Source organism: Elgaria multicarinata, chromosome 5, assembly GCF_023053635.1.
Source record: "Elgaria multicarinata webbii isolate HBS135686 ecotype San Diego chromosome 5, rElgMul1.1.pri, whole genome shotgun sequence".
Taxonomy (NCBI): domain Eukaryota; kingdom Metazoa; phylum Chordata; class Lepidosauria; order Squamata; family Anguidae; genus Elgaria; species Elgaria multicarinata.
In genome coordinates this window covers 77,652,600-77,678,531 of record NC_086175.1, presented here as the reverse complement: position 1 = coordinate 77,678,531, position 25,932 = coordinate 77,652,600, and the positions used below count along the sequence as shown (strand labels likewise).

The 25,932-nt window shown below is 39.2% G+C and overlaps 1 protein-coding gene across 4 annotated transcripts in view; it reads right to left on the bottom strand.

The window, feature by feature from the left end:
* Positions 1-25,932, bottom strand: part of APP (amyloid beta precursor protein) — a 167,115-nt gene that overhangs the window by 48,010 nt on the left and 93,173 nt on the right. For 2 of the 4 annotated variants that reach the window (XM_063126740.1, XM_063126741.1), the window contains exons 4-8: positions 23,897-24,009; positions 20,253-20,446; positions 16,083-16,285; positions 11,175-11,342; positions 475-608 (exon numbers count right to left, since the gene is read on the bottom strand). In XM_063126740.1, coding sequence (XP_062982810.1) covers positions 475-608; positions 11,175-11,342; positions 16,083-16,285; positions 20,253-20,446; positions 23,897-24,009 — 812 coding nt within the window. The remainder of the gene's footprint in view (positions 1-474; positions 609-11,174; positions 11,343-16,082; positions 16,286-20,252; positions 20,447-23,896; positions 24,010-25,932) is intronic. The other 2 variants (XM_063126742.1, XM_063126743.1) reach the window with 1 other exon arrangement.

The window sequence follows — 25,932 nt, the reverse complement described above, 5'->3', positions numbered from 1 at the left end:
TTAAGGGTAAATTTGGCCCTTTTCAGCCTCTGTTGTGCCTCCAAAATTCAACAGCAAATCACTGATCGCTCTGCTGCCACACCACCAGCAAATTTTGATAGCAGTGAGGGATGTGCTAAAGGCCAGGGGTGGGGGGCACACATGCAGCTCAAGTCACCCCAGGTTTAGGGAAGCAAGACAACTCAAACTGTGATTTCTGATCCTGGCTAAACTACAGTTAACATTAACCACAACTCTCAGTTCAGACAAACTGACAAAAGCTTCGGGTTTGTTCCTTGTGGCTGCACCAAAGGAGAAGCAGCACATGAGCCCAAGGCTCATTCCAATCGCAGTAAAAAGAACTTCTGGGGGAAATTAAGCAAGCAAAGAAATTCACTAATTTTCTGATCCATGGGAGAGGGAGAGAGAGAGGGAGGGAAGAAGGTATCAAGCTCCAATTAGAAGATCAGTTTCTAGGACCAACTTGCAGCTCACCTGAGACATCCTTTCACGATGCTTAGCTTCAAGTCTCTCTTTTGCTTTTTGGAAATGGGAATGTTCATTCTCATCACCAGGTGTCTCCAAGTACTTGTCAACAGCATCCGGAGTGCTGGCAGCTGTGGTGGGAACTAGAGATGGAGATTTACGAAAGAAATAAAAGAAGCAAAGGTTTACTTTCAAGTGAAACTTAGAAGCATCTGTGCATTTCCTGTACTGTAAAGCCATTTAAAGCGACTAGTTATTAGAAGAATGAAAGAAGAAGTTTCACACAAAAAAGTGTTTTCTGCAGTGCAGAGTAAAATATGCACAGATAAAGATTTTGCCCACATAATAAAATAAGAAAGCATGCAAAGATTGAACTTATTGTGGTCTACCCAAAGATTTATAAACTACTGAGAGAAGGCAAAGCTTTGAAAAACCACATGTGCACCACCACACATGCACATATTTTAAAAGCATCTCTAAAGGCAATCTAACTCCTGGACCATTCAGCCTGCAGCCCAAGACGGCTCTCTTGCAATCCTTCGCTGCAATATCACTTTCCTATGCACATGGTTTGCAGCAATACCAATTTTTTTAAAAATAATCCCCGACATTTTTGACTGATCAGTACAACATCCATACATTTTTATCATCATGTCAGATACACTGCTGAGGTAGAATACATACAGTTTGGATCTATTTTTTTGGGAGGAAGAAATAGTGCACTTTTTTAAAAAGCAAGACATTATGCGTTGATCTACACCGTTCTATAAATCTCTGACTGCTAGAAAAGGGTTACATACTTCTGCTTCGCAGTAGTGAGCTAAATTTACAATTCCTAATTGTCCAAACTTTTAAATTTTATTCCATTTCATTGTTTGTCTAATTGTACATTCCAATTCCTTTTGTAGTATTCCTAATTCTCAGAAATGCTACAGTACATTTTCCAAATATAAAGAATAAAAGTGAAGTGCAATTGACAAACAATCAGCAATGCCTTTTCCAAATTTAAAGAAACTAAATATTTTAACTCTCAAGCTGCTGTTTTTAACCTATAATGCTTTACATGGCTTGGGGTTGCAATACCTGACAGAAAGCCTTTCCTGACATGAACCTACCTGAACTTTACAAACACCTGGGGCCTTCCTTTGAGTGTGGCTTGGAAGATGGCAACAAGGGAGAGGGCCTTCTCAGTGGTGGTCTCCCCAACTATGGAATGAGCTCCCACTGAGGCCCGCCTGGCGCAAACATTATAGTTTTTTTGATGTGAGGTTAAGATTGACCTCTTCTCCCAGGCATTTAACAGCATATGATGTGGCACTTATGTCAGCTGTCTTGAACAGGTCTGCTACTGAAACTGTGTACTGAAATTGTTTTTGGCTACTCAATTGTTTTAAATTTTGCACCTTAAAATATTGTAGACAATGTTTTATTGTAATCTTGTTTCATAGTGTTTATAGTGTTCCTAGTTTTGTATTTTTTTGTGAATTGTTGTCAACCGCCCAGAGAGCCTCGGTTATTGGGTGGTATAGAAATGAAATGAAATGGATAAATAAATAAATACTCAGGTGTATGGGGGATAAACCACCAAGAACATCTCAGACATAAAGACATTACATTGGGGCGGGACGTGGGGGTGGGGAGAGAAAACCTTTACAGGAATAACATACAGATAACATTATGCAAGTATATTTTCCTGTGAGTAGACATTGTTGAAAACAACATCACAGCTTTATTTTAGATAACATTTTTGATAAAGAAACTATATATTCCAGTGCCAAATATTTAAGACACACTAGACTCATTTTTTAAAATCTATATCTATATCCAAATTTATCTACTGAAAACACAACTCTAGTTGCTCAGAGACAATAGTCCGAAAAGTCTATAGTAGCTGCTCTCTACTGCCACAATCATGATACTGGTTGACATGATTAAATCTAGAAGAAGGACCCAGGTGTTGCATCCAGCGACTCTTGATGAAAAGGTTATAGGGCTTCCTGTTAGACAAACAGCTAGTCTCACTTCAGATTATGTTTAGAGAACAGCCCCAATACTAATTGATCTAGTGGGATTACACAAACAAGAACCTGTAGCTGCACCCAACAACAGTGAATGTCTGCATGTCACATAAAGTGAATCACATCAGTTTGAGGCACGTCCAGCTTGTACTGTTAATTTCTCAACAAGGCAAGAAGAAAGTATGCTTCTGAAGGCCCTACTGGACCTCTAACTGGAAAATAAATGCACAGTTCTTGTTCATCACCTGCTACAAGGGAAAGCAGAAGCACATTTATTGGAAAGGTATGAAATGTTAACATTTGGACTGAAATATTTTGTATTTTGGAAAATGTAAGCTATCTCCACAAAAGAACATTACTATAGTTGCAATGACAAATGGTTTCATGAGAATTGTGAGGACTCAACAATTTGTACATATGAAATCTGTAAAATAATGATGTTTCCCTCTCTGTGTCCATGCCTTTTTCTGCCTTTTTTTAAAAAAATAGAGGCTGGATACTCCACAACCACATCTGAAGACACTGGGCCAGTTCTCATGATCAAATAGCCCACTGTGGCTTATCCTCAAATACTCTTTTTGTCATAGGGAGCTTCCCTCATGACCAGTTTGGTCTATAACACTGAACCTGAAATATGTGTTTGTGATGAGGGAACCTCAAGGAAGAGGAACCAACTACCGTGGAAATTTTCTGCTACAGTTCCTGTATTAGACTCTGCTTTGCTAGAAATTCAGTAGCCCTCAGTTGCCATTTGGACTAAAAGTGGCCAGCGCAAGAATCACAACAATTCTAGTTGTGGTTTACAGAACTCAGGCATGCTGAGTCGAAGTAGCCATCACCATATATCTAGCAGTGCGCACACAGTAGCTAGAACTGTTATTTATAACAAAAAGAGGATAATTTATTTGGACAGTTAATACCCAGCGGGTTCTTCTCCGGCTTTCTTTTTTAAAGGAAAGCAGGTGTCAAAGTAACAGTTTATACCACAATGCAGCTCATTAATCAACTTGACTTAAGGGACCGGTAAATCCCTTTATGAAAGACACAATGTGGGGAACTTTACTTCACTATGCAGCCAGCAATCAAATTTCTTCCATTTCTGTTAATTGCAAAACCCCAAAACAATTAGCAGCAGGTTCCTAGCTTAGCGAGCATCAAAACACGTGACAAAAACTGAAACAGTATGGAGTCTAATAATACTGGGGACAATGGCCATCATGAATATGCCACAAGCTTCCCTCTTCTATTTCAACAAACAACAACAAATATCAATAATGTTCGGAATGCCAGCCTTCCAAAAGCCTTCCAAAAAAACAAGAACCACGGAAAACAAGAAAATCCAGGCCAACCTGTTGGTTATTTATTTTATATACATATATACTCTGCAACATGCGAAGAGGTGTTATATGATGGAAGAGACCTTTTTTGGCCTGCAGGGCATGTGCTGGCTTTCTAGACGCTCTTGATCTGTCAACCACTGGAAAATTTACACTAGAATTAATACTGCATCCTACTTAGCACTGAGGTGTTAAATGCAATCTAATTTGGGATTATGTGCTAGGGGTAAAATACAGATACAACAGGTTAAATACAAATCCTCTGCTTATTATGTAAAATTGATTGTAATTAGTTTTGAAAGACAAGATTATGTATCTAATTTGCAAATATATTCAAGTCTACCCTCCAACTACAGTAAAACAAATTACATTCCCACTATTAAAAAAAAAATCTACTTGTGCCAATCTAAAACAAAAACCAAATTATGGCTAACACTGAAATGCTAACCCATCTGCTCTTGCCTGATTAAATTGCTAGCATAACCTCAAAATGTCTGTCTCACATTTTAACCTCAACACACATTCCATTTTAGGGCTGTGAAACAATATTTTAAAGCAGGAGTGTCCAATATAAATATCCTCATTCACACCACAGCACCTGGCCAGTTTTAAATTGGCTTGGCTGATTACTTTTTGTCACATGCATTCAGAGATCAATATCAGCTTCAAATTGACATGAATTATTGCAGCATAAGGATTTAGTTGTTCCACGTCCACAGTCCCGCCACTGTTGACTGCTACGGCCATGGCCCACTCCAGAAGAAGTACACAAACTAGAATTAAATGTTGTGGAATCTTGAAGCGTCAAAGAAAAATTTAGCACTGTTACACTAGTTTAAACTACCATAGTTAAACAGTCCATTTACATCAGATAAACGAGGGATGCAGAACTCAGGCCCAGGGGCCAAGTTTGACCTTCCGGGGATCCTACTCCAGTATTTTAGGGGGTTGCCGAAAGGCCTACACCCCCTTTCCCTGGCCCCAGTGCTTTCTCCCAAGCAATGATTGGTGGTTTCTTGACTTTTGTGCAATGTTTTCCCCATTCTAAAAGGCTTAATTACTGGCAGAAAGAGCTTTAAGCTAAAATAGGGTGACCATATTTTGGACACCAAAAAGGAGGACAACATGGTCGGCCCCCAAGGGGGCGTGTCCAGTACCAAGGGGGCGTGCCCACCCAAACATAACCTTGGTCACATGTCTGATTTTACAGCACACATTTAAGACAAATCTGTTCTACATAACATCTTAATGTTAAAATCACTGAACTAAAGAACAAGTGAGAGATTCAATGTATCTGAAATTAACTTCACTCACTCCTACTTTTGTAGGTTTTGCTGTACTTTGAAGCTTTTGCTATACTCTGTGTGTTACATCCTCCTCTTCCCTCAAATATCTTTTCTGACTCTATCTTCACTCATTGCAAGCTGCTATTGCTGTTAACAGGGTTTGCTACTGGCCGGCCGGATGGCTGGCTTTTTTTAATTTCAATTTTTTAAAAAAGCTTGTGTATAATTGTCACAAGTTTCTTTACTCTAACATTAGGGTGGGTGTTGTGGCAGTGAACACTACTTGGCCCATTCATACTTCTCACTTATATACATTAGCTTCTCAAGGCGTGTGTGTTGGCACCACTTTGCACATCCAGATTTTGAACTCCTGTCTACTTCCTGCACAAACATGCGACTCTGAGACCCTCTTCCTAATGCCCTGCGTTTCATGCCAGCACCATGGGGCTAAGTTACAATAGATGTCTCTGGGTTGTCTGTGCAGCCTCTGTTGTCTCTCACTCTAAGTCATTGCAGACAAACCAAAGCCTCCAGCCTCAAACAATCTCTCTCCCCCCCCACCCCCAAAGTCTCCCAATGGTCCAGCTAGGCTGCACACCTGTGCCTTGGGATATTGCTTATTGCAGGTTATTGCTTGGTCATGTCTGGTGACTCTTACATCATCATCATCATCATCTCCTGCCTTTTGCCCAATACTTTAAAAACCTCTGCCACCAGCCGCCTCCACCTCCTCTCCTCCTGCACAACTTTGATGCACTCTTAAAACACTCTGCATGGCAAGCCAGCCTCAAGGCCAAGCTACAGGTGCATCTGGGTTGCCTTCAGCTTCTCTCTGCCTTATGCCAGCCTGCCAACATTTCCAGCCTCAAACAATCCCCTCCCCCTCTCTCTCTGCCAAAGTCTCCCAACTGTCCAGCCAGGCTGTGCACTTGCACCCTGTGGCTGGGGGTAGGGCAACAGCTTATAGCTTGGTTGCATCCAGTGACTTGTTTTTTAAAAACACTCCACCACCAGCCGCCTCTGCCTGCACCAATACTGGACTCTGAGACACTCTTAAAAAGGCTCTGTGTGGTACAGCAGCCTCTCAGGGCTCAGCTACAGCCATCTCTGAGTTGTGGCTTCAGTCTAACTCTGTCTCTAAGAGATATGCCAGCCAGCCAAAGCCACAAATCTATCTATTTTTCTCTGGTATGCATTTCAAATGTTCTGCATTGCATCCCAGCAGTGCAGTCAGAGCCTAGCTCACAAGTGTACAAAGTGAAGTGGAAGGGAAGTGGTAGCGAAGCAAAGCAATGATATGCCAGGTTCCAACATTCGCAGAAACAGGGCATCCGCAAAGAAGAGAGCCTCTCTCTCGACTGGCACCTTACTGTTGGTCGTGAGAGTTTTTCTCTAAAGATGACCCTTCATCGCCCATGATGTGGAAATTTGAGAAAAAGGCCTCTGGTCCATTCCGTTTTGCCCTGTGGGCTGCTTTGAATGACTTCTCCTTTCCCACATATTGATTTGTGGATGCCTTGCCTCTGCTGAGCTCCAGGTACCCGACTGCACACCAAATCTGCAACAGGAAAGGTGCCCTGCTTGCCCAGGGCTTCTTACCTAAAACTGGAGATCCCCTTAATGCCAAGGGCTGAAACTACTCAATGTGCAACACCCCAAAGAGGAGGCTTGACAACCTGAGTTTGAAGGATATGGCTCCAGCAGTTTTAAAACACAATAATTTTAAAACTTTGAACTTTTAAAAAAATCCTAAAAAAAGAATGGATGAACAGATCTAATTCAAACTTGGCATGGCTAAATCTCTCAAGAGCTATCATGGTGCCAACTTTCAGCCCTTTATCTTTAAAAATGACATTTTTTAAAAAATAATAATTTTAAAACCTGAAACTTTAAAAAAAATCCTAAAACTCAATGGATGAACAGATCTGTTTCAAACTTGGCATAGCTAAAGTCCTTGTTAAGAGCAATCATGGTGCCAAGTTTCATCGCTTTATCTTTAAAAATAACATTTTAAAATAATAATAATTTTAAATCCTCAAATTTTTAAAAAATCCTTAAAATCAATGGATGAACGGATCTGTTTCAAATTTGGTATGGCTAAAGCTCTACCTAAAAGCTATCATGGTGCCAACTTTCAGCTTTTTATGTTTAAAAATGACGGTTTTAAAAATAATAATTTTTAAAACCTCAATTTTTAAAAAATTCTTAAAAAATCAAGGGATGGACAGATCTGTTTCAAATTTGGTGTGGCTAAAGCTCTACCTAAAATGACGATTTTAAAAATAATAATTTTAAAACCTCAATTTTTAAAAAAATTCCTAAAAAAATCAATGGATGATTGGATCTGTTTCAAATTTGGTATGACTAAAGCCCTACCTAAGAGCTACCATCGTGCCAAGTTTCATGTCTTTATCTTTAAAAATGACAGAGTTATAAGCATTTTTGTTAATTCCCATTAGAGCTGCTCTTTGGCTGGGGAAGATTGGGAAAATCTGAATTTCCCCTTTCCCTCCCGGATTTGTCACCAAAAACCCAGAAAAATCCAGGCAAATCCGGTCATATGGTCACCTTAAGCTAAAATATGATGGTATTTTTGTTTTATGGCCCTGCCCCCTTTGCCTTTAGCCCCGCCCACTACTGGAATATGGGCCCTGAGAGCTTTCCTGAAATGGAAGTCACCCTTAGGGCTGAAAGAGACTCTGCACTCCTGGGAGAAACAATACTTAGGTGCTTTATGGGCTGTACCTATTTCTTGGGTAACAAAGGCAGGGATACTTTCTTCCAAAAATAATCCCATTATCTTAAATTTGAACCTAGGCTTTCAAATTAAAGCTACTAAGCATTAGGTCTTGTTCCTCATAAAACATATGTATGACAAATTTTACTAATTTTACTAAACTTTATAAAATAAAATGTTTAAAGTTTATAGCCTTAGCAGTCCCTTCAGGGTAAAAAACAAAACAAAATCAAAACCTTACACATAGGCATCATACCATAGCTGATAGCAGTTACTGTTTAAAAGAATAAAATCTACAACTTAAAAAACACACATTATAAACTACCTAACCATTTCAGATCAAGAAGAAATTGTGCCCAGATATTCCACTATCAGTAGTCAACCAGTAAAACAATGAATGCCAACGATTTTTAAGGTATTGCTAATCCACTCAATTTACTAATGAGACCAACACTTGGCAAAATCTCAAAGACAGTGTTTCATTCTGCTGGCAGCTTGAGGAAAACATCCGAGCACTAGAGATAAGGAACACTTCCTTTTAAATCATTTCTGTAAAGATGGATGGTGCCAATGGAGCTACATCTCCAAGAATGGCTTGGCTGGATTCTCAGGGGACATAACTAAAATGGGGAACATATCACCATCAGCAACCTATTCTTAAAGCAAATTTTGCAGAGGCCTCTTACAATGCCTATTAGAACTTGAACTTCCAACAGTAAGGCCGATAGATATCTGTCAAAGCAAGTATGTATATTAATTTGGTCAAGAAGCAGTGCCAACTTCTTATTCTTCCCAAGTGCGTACAAGAGGTGATATGCTTAATGCTCACGTTGATCAATATTTCTTACATAGGTGTGTCTGGACATCTTGGCTCATATGCTCCCTCCCTCTTCCTTCTGCACAATTGCAAGGAGATCAAAAGCTTTCACCTGTTTTAGATTACCTTAAATTTAGCATATCATCTCAACTCTAAAATGTGGTTAATCTTAACCACGATTTGTTGAAACAACCCAGCGTCATAGCACATGGTTTGATGTAATCTCATTTTGAACAAACCATAATTAGGACTAATCAGAGCTTGTCAGGTTCAGACAACGCAACAAGCTGCAGTTAATAAAAAAATGTAAGCAAAAGCTTCCAAACTTTTCTCACAGCCACACTGGGGGAAGAAGATGGGGGAACAAGCTCAATCCCTTCACATCCTTGTTTAAACCTTGTTTCTATAAGCAGATTTCCAAAACACATTAAATCAAAATGTAGTCTCTTGTGGCTCATTTGCCCCGGTATGCTGGATTCCATGATCAACTTTTGACGTTCAGAGTGACAAAACCGTTGGTGCAGCTACGGCTGGACTTCAGGGCTGAATTCCAAGGCCCAGCAGACCAGGGGGGCTCCCAAGTGACAACCTAGAGAGTAAGGTGATAGGGACAGTGGCAAGCAAGCCCAGCCACCATCAGCATCTGGGCCAGGGGATGCTGGTCACTATAGTATCTTTTCTTCTTTTCAAAAATATATATAGTCAGGGAAATCCAGCAATAAAATGCTCATTTTATTATTTTTACTTTTAAAAATATTAACCATCAAAATATACTCTAATATTTAGATTAACTTCAATTTAGTGTATTGTTTCAAACCTGCCTGGCACTGACAACGTCATCTTTTCAGTGCCACGTAGAGACCATCCCCCTACTCCCAGGCATTTAATGGTATATGATGAGGCATTTCAGTCTGCTGTTTTAGACCAGGTCTATTAGGAAAAACATTGTTTATTTAAACTGTTTTAAACTGCTTACATTGTTTTGACTTTTCTATGTTAAAAATACTAGACTATTTTTATTATGTTGTATTTTGTATTTTTATGAATTGTTGTAAACTGCCCAGAGAGCTTTGGCTACGGAGCAGTATAGAAATAATAATAATAATAATAACAACAACAACAACAACAACCATCAGAATTAAATTGTGCTGAGTTTAATGAGATTTACTGCCTAAAACCGCAGATTAAATGCACACAACTAAATAATCACATTTCACTTGATTGTAGATCCTACTTATTGGCATATTTGTATACTTGGCATAAATAACCACCCAACGGTTGATTAATATGTGCATGTTTGACAGATGATGACTGTAACAACAGGCAACAATTTCAATGCATGAATAGACCGTTCCGGATAGCCATTCTCATATCACCTCATATGTAATGTTTTCCAATGGAGCCTCCTCACACTTTGGCTGCATTTAGATGTCATGATAAACCATAATTTATCATGGTGGGAATGAAATGAAACAAGCCTTAGGCTCACGTGCTCCCCAACTCCCACCCCTTAAAGTGAATTATGGTTTGTTTTTTTTTTGTTTTTTTTTTGGGGGGGGGGGAAATAAACTTCGAACTGTGAGTTATAAAGGTGGCTTGTTCAAACAAAACATAGCTGAGATTAACCAGAGTTTAGGGTTCAAATAGTCAATCAAAAAATAGAAGTGAAAGCTTCCCTCTTCTCTTTGAAGCTGTGCCGGAGGGGAGGAGAAACACAAAAGCCTGTGAAAATACAGTATGTTCATTCCCGTTAAAATACAGGAATGAACATATGATTTATTGTAACGTCTGACTGCAACATTTCGGTTTCTAGCCATCAATCACACAACAATTATGAACATGCTTGTGAAAATCATGCTTGTGAAAACCATTCCCACTTTTAAAAAGAAATTATGGTTATTAAATAAATGATATAAACACACATGAGCACATATCAAGTATCTTTTCCAAAAGACAATAAATTTTTACTTATAGAGGGGTGGATATGTGCACCCCAGCATTTTGATGCATGTTTACTGCTTTGCCAAAAGAGGATAGCAAACTAACCAAAGGCAATTTTACAAGCCGGTGGATTGTTTCAATTTGATCATGCATTGTACACAGATGAGAACAAATAGATATGCACAAAAATGTACTTCTACAGCAAGTCCTCTAAAAGAAACTCTAGCTCTAAGTGCCTTGTCTCCCAATTTCCATAACATTGCTGCAAGACAATTTGTGTCTACAACACAGATGAAATAAGCCACCCATTGTCATGCTCGGGGAGAGAGAGAGAGAGAGAGAGAGAGAGAGAGAGAGAGAGAGAGAGAGAGAGAGAGAGAGAGAGGGGTACTAATGGCCAAACACACTCTACAAGACGTGAGCAATTAGAGAAGCTGACAGAGGTATGGTTAGTGGAAGTAGAGGCCCATTCCCAGGGAATTCAGGAAAAAACTGCTACAAAAACAGCAGAGGCAGAGTGGCACAAGATAGAAAAGAGAGAGAGACTGCCACAGGTGGGAAAGGTCCACTTACTGACGCTGCCACAGACTGCCATGCAGTATTCCTCAGTGTCAAAGTTGTTTCGGTTTCCACCACATCCGCCGTAAAAGAATGGTGCACATTTTCCTTCAGTCACATCAAAATACCAGCGGGAGATCATTGCTCGGCAAGGACCGGTCTCAGCTTGTTCAGAGCACACCTCTAATTATAGGAGATGTGGAGGAACTACATTTAGCGTGGAAGTGGAACTGTCGATGCTATTCTACATCCCTTTTATTTGTATTTATATACACAGCCCTAGGAGACCAAGAGTTAACCGAGGAAATGGCTCATCTACTGTGTGCCTATAAGAGTTCGTTACAGTATTCAAAGCTTACTGCTTTAAATCCCACTCTTAAAACCAGATTTAAACCAAAACCTGCTGTTCTTGCATCAGTCCAGGGCCTGAAGTCCACCAGGTAGAAGCTGAACACAGTTGTCTTCTCATGCATCACCACATTACAAAATCATCAGAATAAAAATTAAAAATAAAGTGAATTCCACTTCTGACTCTCCCAGAACTGATACCACTAATAAAGAATGAATGGAAATTACATTTTATACAGAATGACAGGTCCAAATATGCTCTCAAACCCCAGGTGTAATGTTTCTGTATACAAGAGGGGACCATAGCCTTCTGCAACATATATACCAGCAAGCTCTGAACACATGTTAATAATTAATTTTCACTGGAATTTAGGCTAGCTATGGTAGTCACCTCAGAATTAAAATCTGTCATAGACCTATATGCTGAGATTAGAATTCAGCTACTTATCAGCATACATATCTGTAGCCCTTTACCAATAATGTTCCAAACAGAAAAAAATACACATTTTCTTTGGCAAAACTTCATATGAAATAGTATTATTTTCATGGCCTTTTTTATGCCTTTTCATCACGCATATGTTTATCTAAATTTGTGTTAATCTGTAAATTGAGTTTTGTCATCAGTTTCATGCTTTATACTAGACATAATTAATAACTGAACTAATAAGAACAGCAACAATATATTATTAATTATTAAATCATCATCAGCTCTTCACCCTCTTCTTGCTCCTCCTATCGCTAGGGCCATAGCTAGATGTGGCTTTATCCCGGGGCAATCCCCAGGATCATCTCTGTGCGTTCACATGATGCACAAGAGATCCCGGGATCAGGGAGGGGTGATCCCTCCCTTGCCCCAGGATCTCGCCCTCCCATTTAGGCCCGGTTTTTCGCAGTCTCGGGCTGAGCCCGAGACCACGGAACGTGTGGCTGGGCGCCGCAGTTTGTCCCAGCTCCTCGTGAGGAACTGAGACCCGCGCACAGGGTGCAGAGCTTTTCAGGAGCGCTGCGCCCATGGGAGGTGGGGAGAGCGGGGAAAATATATTTTTTAAAAAACTTACCTTTTGCGCACAAGCACTCATGCTCTGCTGCCTCTTTAAGAAAACAAAAAAAAATGGTGGGCGCGACGCCTCTCAGTCTGAGGTTGTCGAGCGCTGCGTGTGAATTGAGGGGGAGATATCGCGATGAAAAAATCGTGAAATCTTCACCCCTCCATCCCACTAGATCTAGCTAAGGCCCATATGTTCCTAGGTCATAATCAAGGAAATACAAGCTTTAGCATTCTCTTAGTTAAAAAGCTAGTATCTGACTGTGGATTTACAGCACAATCCTATAGATGTCTGCTCAGAAGTAAGTCTTGGGCTTACTTGCAATTAAGTGGGTATAGGATTACAGCCCTGTTTCCTAAACAGAGTTTCCAAGTTAAATAGAAAAGGAAGAAAACAAGTAATTCTAAAAAATATGCTTAAAAAAAGAAGCCAGATGGTAATTTTAATACCCAAGACAAAAGCTATTTTCACAAGAATATATATATCTGGAGACAGCTATGGAGCTGGCATAGGCTTTAAGAATAAAGCTTATGCATTAGCTACACTACAGCAGTAATACTCTCCCAGCAGGCAGTTAAGTGAAGAAAATTAAATTATTCATTTCAAATGCAATGCCAAAGAACAATTATTTCAACAGAGTTAAATACCTTAAAAATTGTAATTTGTACCCCCAAACAATTAAGATTGAATTTCACTTCCAAATGTTTATTTTTGGTCTACAAGAAGAGAATAATGAGGATATGAATTAAGTAGCAACATATTGAGCTTGAAATATATCGTCATTCTATTTACCATATTATATTTTTTAAAAACCTTCCATTTTATGTTTCGTGAAATATTCATTCCAAACTAAGGGACCAAATAGTTATTGCACAATGAAAAGAGTACTATTTTGAAGGTTTAGCTATATTGGCAGGATTACATATTTTAATGTGCACTGAATTCATAAGCAACCCATTTGTTAATGGATCTTGGACAACTGCTCCTTACTGATACAGGTTTCAAAATACACATCCGAAAATAACTTCAGAATGATAAGCAAATTCTCCTGTCTCGTGTTTGATGAAAATGCTCTGTCTTAATATCAATGTCTTAATGCTGCTGCTGACCTTACATTTGTTCCTGTTAATTCCTTGACTTTTCCTCAGGTTGCTCTATTATCCCCCACCCACCCACCCCTTAGTACTACCTCACTCTAAATTTAAGAACATAAGAAGTGCAATGCTGGATCAGACCAAGGTACATCTAGTCCAACATTCTGCTCACATAGTAGCCAACCAGCTGCCCACAGGACACTCACAACCAGGAGATGAGTGCAACAGCGCCCTCCTGCCCATGTTCCCAAACAACTCGTGTACATAGGCATACTGTCTCTGATACTTGAGGTAGCATATAGCCATCAGGACTAGAAGCCATTGATAGCCTTTTCCTCCAGGAATTTGTCCAATCACCATTTAAAACCATCCGAATTGATGGCCATCACTACATCCTGTGGAAGTGAATTCCGTTGTTTAACTATGCGCTGTGTGAAGAAGTACTTCCTTTTATCTGTTCTGAATCTCCCACCAATCTGCTTCATGGGATGCCCCTAGGTTCTAGTACTGAGACAGAGAAAAAGGTCTCCCTATTTACTTTTTTCCATACTAAGTCCCAATATGCACATCTATTTCATTGTTTATAGTTTTTCTATGACATCTTTGTTTGTCACTTTGAGTTTCTTGAAATGGCCACCAAGACAGTGACAATGGCTGTGATATCCACGAATTAGCAACCTAAGGTAAAGTTCTCTAGCTCTCAAATAACTGCACTTATGTGAAATGAACGCTAGCTAAATTACAGACCTGGAAGGAGACAGATGTCTGGAATAATGCTGCTTCAGTGGGAGACAGATGCAGCTGACCTGATGCGACTGAAAGCCTATACAAACGTAGATGTGCTTGTCGCAAGAGGATACTTCTAGGCTATAAGGACTGCAATAGTCTAGCAATCTAACAAAGCTGTTTTCTCCTCTTCCTCCTTCACTCTCATTTTACTGAAGTGGAAAAGCTACTAAAAAAACCACCTTTCATATAATATGTTTGCCAATGGGCATGAAATAACAGGCTGCCACCTGTCATTCTCCAGGCAGGATTAAACCTGTTATGTTCCTGGAAAATGGAACTATATTTGTGTACTGTTGTAGCAAGAATATTTTGGGGCTGCCACTTACAAGATATACTAGTCACAATCTTTCCCTGAATGAGTACATTGCTCACATGTGGAGCAATTTACCTACACAGAGCAGACCCGTTGTTTGTCCGCCTCTTCTGGGTACACGTAAATGGACAAGTGCATAGACAATATGCCAGGCTATTATTTAGAATGGGAGCCCTGTGAGCATGTGCCATATCACTATCCAGTCTGCCTTCTCTACTCTGTCAAGCAACGAAAGCTCCAATGTCACATTCACGGAGCCAAGGAGGAGGGGGCTATGGGAGATATGGAACATGCACACCGACCTCCCATTCTCTGTAACAGCCTGTCAAGCTGAGCGCATGCCAAGGGGATGGATCTTGCCCCTTGTCTTTATCAGGATTTTTGGCTTCGCACCACAGTACCAACAAGATTGTCTCTTCTCATACCTGTCCTCCTGCCTGCCCACCGAGATCAGTGGAGGAGGTACTTCTGAAGAGTAGTTGCTGAGAATGAGGAAAAAAGACCTTCTTTGTTGTGGCAGCCAGGATTTTGAACTACTAACCTAGCTTGCAGAGTTGTTGTAAGGACAGAATGGGGAGGGGAAGAAGCACGTACACCACCTTGAGCTACTTGAAGAAAAGATGGGATATAAATGTAATAAATAAAATAATAACAGCACTGAAAGCTCTGCTCAGATCTCTTTCAGTATGCTCATTCTCATCTCATAACCGTGTAAATGGCTTGTCAAAATATTGTGGAAAATGTTCACATTCTTCACCGTTGTCTTAGTAAAAAGTAACTTCCTAACCATCCTATTTCTAAAATACCATGATTATTCTTGAATTCATATTTATACCCGGTACTTGTTTCTGATTGATGAAGGATGGGAATATAAATATATTTTGTGGCCAAGGGGGAAAAAACCCAACGTATTAACCCACCAGCTTATTTTGGTTGTACCCATAACGTTTTTGCATGCCTAATTTAAATTGATGACTTAGCAAGCACCCTCTTTACTGACATGCATGCTTCCCTACTTCATACCTTACTAAAAGTGTTCACCACATGCTTGACAGTATTTTAAATTAGAAGTTCACATCTATTTTAAATCAGAATTTATCTAGGCACACAGAGAAGGGAACCTTCAGAATATGATTCAGGATGTTTGCTACTGGGATTCTGAGGTGTCAAGAAAAAAAAGCAATGCACAAAATTTGCAAATCATAGTGAAAACACATGATGGATGTAGCAACTTAGAATATTTTGCTGTTTGGAACATTGTTAGTAGTAAAGGGCAAATGTGCACTATAAAGATCGGTTCCTTAGACCTCATGCTCCATAAATAACATCTTACCTCGGACAACCTCTTCTACAGATTCTGTAGTGGTGGTGGTGGTAGTAGCAATACTAGTTGTTTTTTCAGTGGCTTCCTGAAACTGATCTTCTGTCTCTTCTTCAGCCTCATCACCATCTTCATCGTCATCATCGGCATTTTCATCTTCCACATCTGCAATGTCCTCTTCTTCTGTTAGCTGCTCTTCTGCGACCTTGTCATAACTGCAAGGAACAACAGTCTCCATTAAATCTCCCTAACTTCACAGCTTTGTACAAAGAAGAACTTTGTTAAAGAAAGAACTGGAGAGTTTACGGGTGCTTTTGAAAGGGTAAAAAGAAACAGACTCTATATTAAGCAAGTTGTTCATTCTGGAATAAACAGTAGTCATAATAGCCATGCCATGTTTGTCTCTATGATGTCTGTTACAGAGACATCAATATTACAGAGACGTCAATGAAATGTTTTGTCCTTCAGGAGGCTGAATATTTGGTAACACACTGAACAGGCTCCACATATCAAGGTTAAGGACTGCACTATTTACAAAGCTGAGCTCATATTCCCCCCTCCTCCTCCTCCCTCCCAATCCCCTTTCCTTTTGTGTCATGTCTTTTAGATTGTAAGCCTGTGGGCAGGGACTGTCAAGAAATACTTTTGTAAGCCGCCATGAGAGCCTTTTTTGGCTGAATGGCGGCATAAAAATACTTAAATAAATAAATAAATAAAATAAATATCAAACAGATTAAATGGGCCAGACAAATTCTGTGTGGCTGAAGTCTATAAAACTGTTCTTATGTAAAAATCCTGGCATTGGACAGGCGCAACAATCAAGGCTCCACCAAGAACATACTCTCATGGAAAAAAAACAAGGTGCCTCTTGCTGGGTATTTCTGCATAGGCAGATATGTATAAAATCAACATTTCAGAATACACTGCTTCAAATAAATAATACACCTCACAAATGGCTTGTGGACAATGGCTACAATGAGGGTCATTCAGGACATCGGCCCATGGTATTTGAAGGAAAGTTACATTCGAAATTCCAAGAGTTACTTCACCTCCACACAATCTACTATTTCACCTCTTTATGATCTAATGATCCACCTGCAGGTGGAGCACTGATCAAGAACAGGTCTCTATTAAAAGTATATAGGACTGAGGCTTCCTCTTCCATCTTGACTAGCAATGGCTCACCAAGGTTTCAGATAGGAAACTTTCTCAGCGGTACCTAGAGGTGTGAGGGAGTGAACCTGGGATCTTGTGCAGGCCAAGCATGTGCTCTACCACAGGGCCCTTCCCAAAATTTTAAAGGTTTATTCCCCCACTTTCTACCTTCAATAGAATGAGAACTGGCAACCTTTTGCTCCACAAGCAACTGCTCAGATTGACCACCCAGTTAGAATGCCAGAATTCAAAACCAGGTTACATTTTTAATATATTAAATTCAGTTAAGCTATGCATGTATTTCCTACTGAAAGGCTTTTAAATACATCAGCTTGACCTTTTTTTTTTTTAAAAAAAATCATTTTGTGGGGAGGGAAGGAGAAAAGACACCTCTGCATATATAAAAAACAGCATTACCAGGTTTTCAAAGATTCCTAATGCCATTGCTCTCAGGACTCAAATCTTTAGAATAATTGGATTATACAATCCATTAAATGGATCTCTAAGTCTACTGATGTGTAGGTTCTCTGCCAACTTACGTCCATTTCAAATAATAATGATGCATTATCTTCTTGTTTACTTGGTTTAACATTTGTGCTTTCAGAAAACTAAGAGACGACTACTCCAAATATAGTATCTTTCTATGCATCTTTCAAAAAGCGGTTTATTCAGAGATTGTCGCTAATGCATAATAGTACAGGATGCAGTCCATTAGAAGCAAATCTATTGGCCCTTAAATGGTACAGGGTGAGTATTCATGTGGAAGAATGTTAACGTAAACCCCAAGAAGGCCCTCCTTATCTTGAAATATGGCAAATCTGTCCGTCTTTCTACACTGAGTTTTCTTGGTCATTACAACTGTTAATTCCCATGATGCAATTTTCTTTCTTCTAGACAAGTTCACTACATTAGGGATCTGAACACACACACCTGAACCTATCTTGCCAGATTTCTGGAAGGTGAATTTTAGACTGGGGTCTGATGTGAAGTTACACTGGATTTTCAAATACTCCCAGGTGTGCGGTAACCCTTTTCTAAATACACAGATTAAAAGCAAACAAATGCTAATCTAAAATTTCTGGCAAATGATGATTCTCTTCACTATACTACAAATAATAATAATAATAATAATAATAATAATAATAATAATGCTTACCCGCCTCTCCCTTTGGATCGAGGCGGGGTACAACACCAAATACAAAACACCATAAAATACATATAATTCATTAAAGCATATAAAACTAATACATTATTAAAAGGCATCTTAAAATTCGACTGGGTAGGCCTGCTGGAAGAGATCAGTCTTTATGGCTTCCTTAAATTCCTAAGACTGTTAAGTTGATGAATCTCTCCCAACAGGCCATTCCACAGTCTGGGAGCAGCAGAAGAGAAGGTCCTCTGGGTAACGGTTGTCAGCCTAGTTTTTGCTGACTGGAGTAAATTCTTCCTAGAGGACCTGAGTGTGCGGGACAGATTGCATGGGAGAAGGTGATCCCACAGATAACTTGGACCCAAACCATGTAAGGCTTTAAAGGTAATAACCAACACTTTATACTTTGCCCGGAAACTACTTGGCAGCTGGTGTAATATGGTCAACCATAGGTAAAACCCAATTCTAATAAATACAATTTTAACATTTTATTATGAACAGAGATTAGGATGTGTATTTAAAGCTTAACAAAAAACAAAACAAAAACAAAGAAATGCTGCTCCTTTAAAGTTAGAGTTAGATGGATAGTAAGACATATCTTCAAATAATATATTTAAAGCGATACCGCAAGAGCTCTCTACCCCACCCCCTTACTGGTAAACAACGGGATAAAGCCTAATAGCTCCCTATGAAACAGAAAGCTCCACCGCTACCTATTCAGACGAAAGTCGTAAGACAGTGGCTAGAATTAATTATCCTTTCTCCAAACATGTGATCACCTGGCTCAGGGGCATCATATGGACCTAAGCGAACACGTGAGGTAAGGCACTTTTAAACATTTACTCATGCTATATGAGGATAAACCTCCTGAAACCTTCGTAGGGATTATACTGACTTGAAGGCTAACATTTGATACACATTTGTGCCTTCCTCCCTAATACAATTCCCATCATGTGAGGTGGTATAGCAGAGACATGGGGCAGTATCCAATGGGGCTACCCCACTTCTGCTGGTTCCATTACAGTCACAGGACCCACCACTTGTGCAATGGGGCTCTTCCACGTCTTAAAATAACCCCAGAAATGGGCAGAAACACTAGTTTCCAGATTGGGACTTGTCAGCGGAGCTCCCTTCCGTGAACTCTGGTGACCTTCCATTACAATCATTAAAAAATATTTGTGTGTGTGTTTGTTTAAAAAAACTCTCTTAGGAAGAGAAGGGGGGAACCCTACATTCTACAAGAGAGACATTCCTGCATTGAGCAGGGGGTTGGACTTGATGGCCTTGTAGGCCCCTTCCAACTGTACTATTCTATGATCTACCTCACTCCGGAAACGAGCATTTCTGTTTGTTTAGATTGTAAGCCTATGCGGCAGGGTCTTGCTATTTACTGTTTTACTCTGTACAGCACCATGTACATTGATGGTGCTATATAAATAAATAAATAAATAATAATAATAATAATAATAATAATAATAATAATAATAATAATAATTTTGGTTTAATTTTAGAAGCATGAAAGCCCCATTGTATGAGCAGTTGCTCCCAGGAGCATATGGCCACACTACCTCACTCAGTTTAGAACTCTGGAAAACCAGTGTTGGAATCACACACACAGAGGCAGGGTGACTCCTGAATAGGACTTTACTTGCAGCTCCCACTGAACTTACTGGGACTTGCTTCCAAGCAAACATTCTCTCAATGGGACTGCATGTTTGCAACTCTCATAGTAAACACAATCCTTTGGCCAGAAATGTTCAGTGAGAGAGCCCTCCAGATAAAATTCTCAAACAGCCATCCCTGCCTCCACCCACCCACCTCCAGAGTACTTTTCAGCCCAATGAATCATCTGGCGATGGACAAAGTAGCTGCCTTACCTGCCATCTGCATAATCTGCATCTGCACCTCCCCACCAAACATCAGAGTCATCTTCTTCAGCCTCAGCTGAATCGGTATTGTCACTCTCATCTACGACTGGACAACAAACAAACTCCACACCACGGAACTTGTCAATTCCACAAGGGAGCAGCATTCCGTAGTCATACAGATTCATGCCCTTTTCACTACAGGACTAAAAGAAAAGAAAAAAAAGAGATTGGGGGAGAAAGACTGTTATAAAACAAGAAAACTGTTTTAAAAGATTTCCTTCAGACTGGCTAGCAGATTCAACAGGTAGAGCTAGTACCAATTCAAACCCTAGAGCAGCCACATGGAGCTCTGGAAACATTTCCACATAGCAGTTGTGGCTCTAACGTGAGAGACACTTGCCACACAGACCAGCTCTATCATATAATGCTGTGGGTAATGTCCACAGGAGCACAACATATGGGCCGCATTCAGACATAATGCTAATCCATGGTTTAGCATTCAAAGAATGAGCCTAACCTGTCCCCAGGCTCACACACTATCCCCTCTGTCTCCTCCTTCCTGCCCCCTCTCCATGCCATTTTTTTCTACTGAAAGTCCCCCCTCCCACATGGGCAAATAAGCAGCTTTCAGGGTGTGTGGTGTGTGGAAGATGATTTGTATTATGGAAACAGCACAGGGAGGCAAGGCTTTATGCCTCCAGACCCAATCCAGGATGCTCCATTACTACTGAGGTTTTTAAAAAGGAAAGATATGGAAATGCAAACAACAAATTAAACATTTCATCTAGCTTGACCATGAGTTGGCCACTTGCCTACACCAATTTAAATTAGTCCCCTTAAAGAGTAGAAGAGGCAAAGAAACATTTGTAAAATGTCTGGCTGCATGGAGCATAACTCATATTATGTTCAAGGACCTGCTTAAATAGCTTCAATATATGATCTATTTTGAAAGTAGAGATACCATGAAAGATTCCCACCAATTTCTGTGTCAGAGTCTTTTAAAAATGTGTATGAAAACTAAACTGGAAACTGGGCTAAAACGAATTGCCTACGTTTGTCAAGGGCACTAAAATATCCATAATAGTAATATCTCAAACTGACTGAGAAAAAGCTAGTTCCAGAAGATTATCTCCGAACTGGATGATTAGACAAGAAAAATGTCATATGAAATTCATGTTGATCACAAAAAGCAATTCACATTGTGAAAAAAAAAATACCACCCTTACACATTTGCTGATACATTTTGAATTGACTGAAACTATTCAGAAACAAATTCAGAAAAGTGCACCGTGGACAGCTCTCTGCAAACATATGATCAATATGGCTAGGCAATGAAGGAGAAGAGTGCAAACGCAATTTTAGCAAAGAAACAAAAATAAAAATAAAAAAGTGACTTATTAGTAGAATCACAAATGGTGTGAAAAGAGCTAACAGGTCAAATAATTGACTCTCTCTCAAAAAAAGAAGGGAAAAAGTGCTGGCATCCAAGATGACAAACAAAAGGAAGGGTTGGAACTTTCAGATATCGAGTCCATGGCGTATTATGATAGCTTGTATGGATTTTTAAAAAATAAATGGGTAAGTTCATGGAAGACATGGTTAGTAACCATAGTGAAACTTGATGGCCAGAAGAGCAGCCTCTATCCATTAATCTTTCTGATTAACAGATCATGGAGTACAAGAAGAGGAAATGGATGAGAAGCATCCAATGAGATACTACCAGGGAAACTGTCGCACCAGCTAACACTGTTAGCTGGAGGTCACTTATGGTAGCACAACATAATTTATGTTAGCAGCAGTGTCTCACTAGATACTGCATGATAACTCTGCCAGGCTCAGATTGCAAACGTCCCTGTGGCATCAAGCCAGCAGCTGCTGAAAACAAGGCCTTCATGGTCTACCATTCTAACCCAGCTATTGTAAATTTGCATTAGTTCAGTGTTTTAAAACAATGTTATAGAAGCTTTGAGCAAGAATTGGTTGAACTGTGTAGCATACATACTTAAGTATTTATATCAAAAGGAAGCTCCGTTTTAAAAGGATTAGACATTAACTACTGGGGATATAATATACTTTGCATTTGTGTTTTCTAAACATATGGATGTAGAATCACAGACACAATCCTGCACTATAACTCAAGAGCATTTGGAAGTCAACATGACAGAACTCTAAAATATACAAATGTGCCTTTAGGTATCTTAGAAAGAAAATACATACACGCGAAAGGAATTAAAAACAGGAAGAATTATCTAAATGTTGTAAGCTATGCCTTACATGGGTTTTCTACGCAGCGTTTCCCACAGACACAATCAAACAAGAAACATACACTAAGTCTTCTTACTCTACAAAAATAAATAGACACAAAATAATAGGGACGGGAGGTAGATTCAAACCTGTGTCTATCATTTCAAAATTCTCATGGCAATCTCAATTGTGGAACTCGGTCTGTCTTTTTCATTACTTGGTTTTAGATCATATTTGCTCTTTTCAGCACCTTGAAGATGGGCATTTATTTTGAGTAGACTATAGTTCACTTTCTCAAATGCTAAAATAAACTGAACAGTGAACTTAAAAAAAACAATCATTACATTTTTAAAAGAAATCACTCTGTGGAAATGTTATCTTGAAGCAATCCACCTTCATTTCTTCCATCAGGTTTTATAATGAGAGTCGAATCTCTGCTGCTTGTTGAGACTTCAGTTCACACAATTAAATCTTTGTATCTATTCTTGTTCTGCCACCTCATGTTCCATTTGTTCACCTGAATTTCTCTTCAGAGAGAAACTTTGAGGTCCTTGATGGAATGGCCAGGTAAGTTAAAAAGTGTTCTTCTGCAGGTTGATTGTATTCTTGTTCTTTATGTCCAAATTGTGACCTTCCATTCTCTTTCTTGAAGAGAAACTGGTCTGGCTTATATAGGCTGCAGCTGGATATAGGGACCTTCATTAATGTAGATGCCAATGCTGGAATGAAGGTTTTTTAAAAGTCAGTTTATTGAGGACCTTGTACCTTGATGTTCACGTCCCATAATTTGTTTGCAGTAAGCAGTAGTTTCAAGTTGGGTGGCTCTCTCATGGGTCTTCCATCTACTGCTTCATTCAGGGTGTCATTATTCAAGGATTGCTGTAGGTTATAGCTTATGATTTACTGCAGCATATTTAACGTGGTGATTGAAATTGTTCCCAAGGTATCATTCTGGCCTTTGCAATTTATTTGGCACCTGTTCTCAGTTGATAGCTGAGTCAAGGATGTTTGTCTAAGATCTTCTAAATGATCTCATATGGAATATAACGGAAAGTCAATAGATTTGGTTCCAAGTCTTTGCTAGTTTAATTCACTACATGGCAATTAATAGTTTCTCTTCTATCTGCTGAATTTTATTTTTATATATCCCCTGGAAATTTTGTACTATTAAGCAAAACAACAGCAACAACAACAACAACAAAACAAGAACTGCAATAAAAGATACTTGACAATAAAGATGAAAACAACACAATTGTGCCCGTGGACATTACAGACAGTAGTTATGAATATAACCACATATTCCCTATTTCTTCTGAGATGCTTTGGTCCACTTATTTTTAAGTATAAGGAAAGGAATGTCATTTGAAAGAAAAATGGCTAGAAACATAAAGATATCAATTACAACATACCTCCTTAGCAACTGTGTGCCAATGCAGGTGGGTTTCACATATATCCATCCTTTCTTGGTGAAGGAACTTGCACTTATCTGGCACAAGAAGAGCATCACTCACAAATTCTCCAACTGAAAAAAAAGGCAAATCTTCATTTTATTATAATTTTGAGTGGATTTTTTTTAGTGCAGTAGCTTACAAGCAAACGTCATACTAACTGATATCAGAAAGAAAAGGTTTCCTGTGGAGAAAGTCACATCACAATTAACAGTGAGAATTTTTAAAATGTTCCTCAATTAATTAAACAGCTACTTAAATTATATGGTATGGACACATACCTTTTGATTTGAAAACAAAACAAAAATCAAATGCTAAGTTAACTTTCTTGATTTTGCAATGCTGCCAGGAATTACCCATTTAGTTACAAACCTATCTTAGCAGTCCAACGACTTAGAAATGTAGTATTTTATTCCATGAAAGCTGGTAGCTTCAAATTCTGTTCACTTGTGCTTGTGCGGAGAGATTATAATAGAATACTGGATGGTGGATCCAATATCCCTACTTTAAAAATGTTGGAAACATAACCTGGGTAACAGAGGAGCCACACTGATGAGAAATTTAATAGTGACTACTGACAAGAGAGATATGGGTTTGCCTATTATCTGTTTTATGCCTTAACTGCTAATTACAATAATCCTCCTATTATTGTTGTTGTTGTCATGAGGGAGATCTTGTGGGTGCAAGTCTCCCTCTTGATCCAGAGCTTGATCCAGATTTTTGTTCCATGAACAGAAGGTGCTTTCTTTCATAGAAAGAGAAATCTATTCAGGAAATGGGTCCTTTCATGACTTGAACTCTCCTTCCATCATTGGGAACAAGCATTTAAATATAGGAAAGGGACCTAATAGAAAATTAATACCACTGAGCGCCTATCTATTTGTTTCTAAATGAACCGTTTCTTGTCTACTGTACAACATAAGCGGTTTCTTCACAAAAACAGAGGATAAGGCCCCTAGTGCTGCATTGTGATAACAACACTACCTCTCTTTTGAACACTGCACTTTTAAATGTCCAAATGAGATCCATGTACTGAATTATATCAATGCAGTGATGCTAACATATCACCTGGGAATAAATGTTTGCCCTGCTTGTGGTTGCAGAGATTATTCATTGATAAGCAGTATGATTTATTACCCTCCAGCTGCTGCCATTCTCTGGCAAGTTTGGCACTCACGATCCATCTTAATTACAAAAGTGAAATAGTGAAGAAACAGGCTTATAGAAAGTTATGTGAGGAATATGAAAAAGACTCTGTGTGGGTGTTTGCAACCAAGAACATGATGTAACTGCAATTCATACTTCCTAAAGCTGTTCATACAACAGTTGTTCAGAATGAAAGATGATGTGAGAAGTTTCCTTCCCATTTCCACTGTATTCTCTTCCACCTACTCACACTGGCCTTGTTCAGACTTAATGCTAAACTATGGCTTAGAGTTACTTTAATGAGCCTCAGGTTCATCGCCCCCCACCCCTCTCCTCCTCCAGTGCAGCCGCAAGATTGGAAACTTTCACTTCTGTTTTTCACTAACCACAGCTTAGCGTTATGTCCAACGCTGGTCAAGCTGTGGTTAGCCTTAACTATGGCTTGTTATTGAAATAAGTGCATTTCAAATAGTGATTTATGAAGTCTGCTTGTTTCAATAAATCAAAGTTAAGATTAACCACACTTTAGAATTCAGATAATACAATAAAAATGTGGTTAATTGAAAGCAAAACAAAAACTTTCCATCTCTTCCTTGCAATTTAGTTATTTATTTATTGCATTTTTATATTGCCCAATAACTGAAGCTCTCTGCAGTTGGGCCAGAAGAAAATGGAGCCATACATGAGCCGACAGCCAGAAGAAAATGGAGCCATAAATGGAGACATGCATGAGTGCACAGCTTGCTCATATAACAATAAACTATAGTTTAGCACGACATCCAAATCCACTGATGGCAAAACATGTGAACGTTACATGTTTAGAGGGATTAAAAGTTGGTTTCTTAGCTTAG